General features: G+C 46.3%; 3 protein-coding genes across 4 annotated transcripts in view; all 3 read left to right on the top strand.

Annotated features, from left to right (window-relative positions):
- Nucleotides 1-2,937, top strand: part of LOC126576932 (protein patched) — a 34,213-nt gene extending 31,276 nt beyond the window's left edge. Inside the window, exons 5-6 of the mRNA XM_050238250.1 lie at nt 1-74; nt 164-2,937. The exon at nt 1-74 is cut by the window's left edge and continues 198 nt beyond it. Coding sequence (XP_050094207.1) covers nt 1-74; nt 164-1,096 — 1,007 coding nt within the window. The 3' untranslated portion in view covers nt 1,097-2,937. The remainder of the gene's footprint in view (nt 75-163) is intronic.
- A 193-nt stretch (nt 2,938-3,130) lies between these two features.
- LOC126575797 (ATP synthase lipid-binding protein, mitochondrial-like) lies at nt 3,131-3,909 on the top strand. Its single transcript, XM_050236664.1, has 4 exons — nt 3,131-3,187; nt 3,301-3,381; nt 3,460-3,661; nt 3,736-3,909. Exons 2-4 carry the CDS (start codon nt 3,331-3,333, stop codon nt 3,897-3,899), a joined length of 417 nt encoding a protein of 138 aa, XP_050092621.1. The 5' UTR covers nt 3,131-3,187; nt 3,301-3,330; the 3' UTR covers nt 3,900-3,909.
- A 344-nt stretch (nt 3,910-4,253) lies between these two features.
- Nucleotides 4,254-5,000, top strand: part of LOC126578978 (cytosolic Fe-S cluster assembly factor NUBP2 homolog) — a 1,303-nt gene continuing 556 nt past the window's right edge. The window contains exons 1-3 of one of the 2 annotated variants that reach the window (XM_050242132.1): nt 4,254-4,397; nt 4,486-4,791; nt 4,849-5,000. The exon at nt 4,849-5,000 is cut by the window's right edge and continues 556 nt beyond it. In XM_050242132.1, coding sequence (XP_050098089.1) covers nt 4,681-4,791; nt 4,849-5,000 — 263 coding nt within the window. In that variant the 5' untranslated portion in view covers nt 4,254-4,397; nt 4,486-4,680. Of the gene's footprint in view, nt 4,398-4,480; nt 4,792-4,848 lie in introns of both variants that reach the window. The other variant, XM_050242131.1, reaches the window with a different exon arrangement.

The raw sequence follows: 5,000 nt of genomic DNA, 5'->3' as shown, positions 1-5,000 counted from the left end.
TGTCCGCCATTCCGGCCGTCATACTGATTGCTAGCGTGGGCCTCGGTGTGAACTACAGTGTGCACGTGTGCGTGGTAAGTTGTCGCCTTAAGCCTGAATTTGTTCGCGTTTTACTTAAATTTTCGTTCCTACCATTAATTCCCTTTTTTTTTGTTATCTGCAGGGTTTTGTAACATCCATCGGCAATCGCGATCGACGTGTGCGTTTAGCAATGGAACATTCGATGGCACCGATTATGCACGGTGTCATGACATCGGTACTGGCCGTCTGCATGCTATCGACATCGTCCTTTGAGTTTGTCGTGCGTCACTTCTTCTGGCTGCTCCTATCTGCGATCGTCATCAGTGCGGTGAACGGGTTGTTCTTCTTCCCGATACTGCTTAGCATGTTCGGTCCGGGAGCTGAGGTGATCCCGTTGCAGTACGTGAACCGTATCTCGACCCCATCACCACCACCGAAGCGTATCAACAAGCTGTCCTCGAACAAACCGATCATTCTGAACAATAAGCGATCGTCGTGTTCGCGCAATTGCTCGAAACCGCATCACCACCACAAACACAACAACGTGAACCTCAACAACGAACCCTCGCTAACAACAATCACCGAAGAACCGCAATCGTGGAAGAGTTCCGCCTCATCCATTCCCTCGATCCACGAGAAGACGAATATTACGAACCATCATCATGCCAACATCGGCATGGTGGGCAATGTCGGTGGTGGTGGTCCAATCGGTGGTGCAGGTAATGGTGGTGCCGGTGGCAATGGAGGGGTCGGTGCAGGTGGCAATGCTGGGCCAGGAATCTACGGTCATCCGGGCACACACTACCATCATCATCATCATCAGCAGGCACCGGAACTGCAGAGTATAGTGCTGCAGCCGGAGGTGACCGTTGAAACGCACCACCACGGTGGCGAACACCAGAACACGAAGGTGACGGCTACGGCCAACATCAAAGTGGAACTGGTGACTCCTGGCCGGGCGCGAATGATGCACACGACGACCGGCAGTACGAGCAGCAACAACAGTACCTCCTCGTCTACTTCCTCTTCGGCCAGTAACAGTGGCAACAACAGTTCCGGTAGTAGTAGCAGTTAACGTACTGGTCCAGCTGGGTCCAGAGGTCGATGAAAAAAGCGTCTTATCTTCCTGTACCGAATGCGGGGCTTCGATCGAGCCGATCCAACGATGTACCAACCAATTTACAACAAACCAATCATAGAACCATTTCCAAAACAGAGCGTGTACATAGAAAGCGTGTGTGTTTTTTTCATTATTTATTTTGTATCCTCTTAAGCGTTCCATACTCCGAGATCCGCCCTGGTACGTTAGAGCGTAGGGTTACGATGTAGAATGAACCGCAAACACCGGGACCAGGGATCCAGAACTGCAGGCTAGCATGCTGTAATACAGCGAGCAAACTCATCGATACGTATTGTTTAGTTTGTGAACGGAAAGTGGTTAGTATAAAGCTAGGAGTGACGATTTTTAAAGCTTTATTTGCAAAAGATATGATCCATTCGTTCTCTGGAAAGGTGGAGTGCGATGGAAGAGGGCACAAGTGTAGGATTAAACATCGAATAGTGGCACATTAGAGTTACCCATGTTCGCCAGGGTAACAGCTGCGTTGGACTGATAGCATTTGTATTTAAAAACGTGTAGGTGTGTATCATAGGCAGGTAAAGGAGGAAGGTGCACTCCAGCACCAGTTGAACGAAAGCAGGGAGTGACTGGACGGATTATGGAGTTAGAAACCAATCAGTACTTAAATCTAACCGGTCGACATGCATGCGCAACATTAAGAGAAGAATGAGTAAGTTAAAACAAGGATGTTGTATTATCAGCTTAACACGTCATACACACATGTATACCGCAAAAGTATCAAAGACAAAAGCCAAACCGATTTTAAAGAAGAGCGATGATGATCCTCTCCACGAGGGTAACACGAAGCAGCAACAGCAGCAGCTATGACCGTCACAACATCGTCCATTACTCTTTGCAGACGAATTGTACATCGAACGAGAGGAGAAAACTGGTAAATTACAAATGGAACTTAGTGTAGAGAGAGTGAACACAGGCAAACGAAACGAATATGAACGCAAATCTCGGAAGCTATCCCACCATATAGACGAAAGATTAGTTAAGGAACTGGTAAGGCGTGGTTTGGTATTAGAAAATCTGATGCAAGTTAGGTGAAATATGAAAGGTAGTCAACGTGAGGCAGGAAAACGGAAATAACGTACGTCGGTCGCGGATCAGGACACCGATCGAGAAAGATCGATGATAAAATGGTGGAGTATCCAGGAAGGAATATTTATTTATTTTTTCATTCTTCTAACGCACCTCAATGCTCCGCTAACTCTCTTTCTCTCTGTGTCAATTCAAACCCCCCACATCTCGGTATTAAGTTGCACTACGAAACATCCTTTCGAGCGAAATTATATGATTGCCGAAACGCTTGGGAGCAAGGCAGCAGCATTTAAATTATTACCTTAGTTTTTCGCTAGAGCTTAGATGTGTAGAGTGTTTAGGAGCGCGGTTTACGTACCATTTTAGACGTTGCAGCAAACTACACCTAATCGTGTGAAGGAACTTGCCCTTCCGAACCTTAGCAGACTGTCGTTGTGCGGTACGATGGTGCCGTTTTATATAGCTGTATGTACGACTAAACAAATGAAAAAAAGTATTTTGTTGAACCAATAGGCATGCCGAACGAAACGAGTCTACTAGAGTTAAGGGGCGCAAAGCTGTATGTAGTGGAAGGCAGGCTAAACATAGGCGAAGAAGAAATTAAATTACCTGCGTCTTCAAATGGAAATGTATATTGAAAATATTTTTCAACGTAACGTTAACTATAATCGTTGGAATGTACACACCAGCAACCTCAGATTAACGTCGGTGAAAAAGAAATCCAGGAGTGTACGGTGGAAAATAACAAATACATAACAGATTGAACTAAAAGCCTTCAACGTGTTTTCGTTTTATTAATGTGAAGTGTAATCACCAAAAAAACAAATTTATCCTTCCACCTGCTGAGTAAGTTTCGGTTCTAACGGTAACCGTGCAAAATTTAAATGTAGCTGCTTTTTTTCGGATTTTTTCCCGGCTCGTCAAAACGTCACAATTTTGCAATCGAAGTTCACAGGTGGTTGATTTTGTATCGTCGATTGGATTTAATAAGGATTTCAGGTACGATTTCGATTGATTTGCTGCGCTACTCCTTCATTATTTGTCCCTTAGTGTATGCCCCACATCGTGGAAATGAGGAAATTACGATTGAAATACGTTTTCCATTTCTGTAGCCAGAATCTTTTCCCTGCAACCTCACCGCCATGTTGGTTTCGTTGGTTGGCCGTGCCGGCGTTTCGCGTACCGGATTTCTGGTGAGTAAATTGCTTCCAATGATCCATTTTCGGCCTCAAAAGCCACAGCAAAATGTAATGTGATCGTTTGGACAACAGGTTTCCCGGAACGGTAAGGACTATTCCAAGCTTTTCGCAAGTAGCGCCTTGATTCGCAAACAGCCGGAAGGAAACAGCACCGTCGGAATCTGGTCGCCAGCATCTTCCAGAAACCTCCATTGCTCGCCGGTAAAGCGCGACATAGATTCGGCCGCTAAGTTCATCGGTGCAGGAGCTGCCACCGTTGGTGTCGCTGGATCGGGTAAGCAGACTAATCGCTCGCAAGGATTCTGTTTGATTTTGTTCTAATCCTGTGTTCTTGTTGCTCCGGTACAGGCGGTGGCATTGGAACCGTGTTTGGTTCGCTGATCATCGGGTACGCCAGAAATCCGTCGCTGAAGCAGCAGCTGTTCTCGTATGCGATTCTGGGCTTTGCGCTCTCGGAGGCCATGGGGCTGTTTTGCCTGATGATGGCTTTCCTGCTGCTGTTTGCTTTCTAGAAAAAGCAGCCGTAATGTGTTAGCGGTCATGCCGGTTAATAAAGAAACGGAAATCCATTGAAATTAATCTCTTTTCGGAAGATTACATTCGTTGGCGTGGAAGGTATCCGTTGCTCAAAAAGATTCGGGTTCAGACGGAGCAGAGGAAAGAAAATCTTGTGAAAAGGCTGGGAAAATCGACGGTTTTCGTTTTTAACCGAAAACCGGTCAGGTCCCAGAGCCGATCAAACTGTGCCGATAGTTGGTCGAAAAATACGCATATTCAATATTTCAAATTAACGTCATGAAGGCTCATTTCAGGAACGCAAAAACCGGATTTGAAGGATAACAATCTATGCTGCATGAGTGTTTACATTTTGGTATTAGTTTTAAATTGGCCCGTAAAACCTCTTTTTCCGCGTAAAATCGCTGTAAAAACGGGTAAAATCTTCACATTTCTGTTCTATTCCATGTTCTAGACCAACAAACTGCACTCTGGTCTTGGATCCCGTTGGATTGGTAAGCCAGGAAAGTTCCAGACGCTTGCAAAACTACACCCAGCCCAAGAATCGTCCGAAACTTATTTATTAAACGCGTTAAAGTACAGGCGGTCTTATTTTCTGTTCCTGGAGGACACACCGCGACCATCGCCCGGAGAGTATTATCGAGAAGAAGACACCACACAGTTCCCTCCCACTTGCCGCTTGCCTTGCCTGTGGCCGAAGTTCGCTGATCGTCGTTCGAATTGTTCAGTTTTTCCTACATTAATTAAGTGTTCTCCCACAATTCCCTTCCCTGCACAATGTTGGACAAAGTGAAACACATTATTCTGGTGCTCTCCGGTAAGGGTGGAGTCGGAAAGTCGACCGTAAGCACACAACTAGCGCTAGCGCTCGCGGAAGCCGATCACAAGGTACGAGTATCATCTCCTTATCAGCACGAGTGTCACTTTTTTTTATCACCCTCACAGGTCGGATTGCTGGACATAGACCTTTGTGGGCCCTCGGTACCGTTCCTGCTCGGACTGGAAGAGCATGATGTGCACCAGTGCGACGAGGGTTGGGTGCCGGTGTATACGAACGCCGAGAAGAAGCTGGCCGTCATGTCGATCGGCTTTCTGCT

This window comes from Anopheles aquasalis, chromosome 3 (genome assembly GCF_943734665.1).
Source record: "Anopheles aquasalis chromosome 3, idAnoAquaMG_Q_19, whole genome shotgun sequence".
In the NCBI taxonomy this organism is placed as follows: Eukaryota; Metazoa; Arthropoda; class Insecta; order Diptera; family Culicidae; genus Anopheles; species Anopheles aquasalis.
This window is presented reverse-complemented; position numbering and strand designations above follow the sequence as displayed.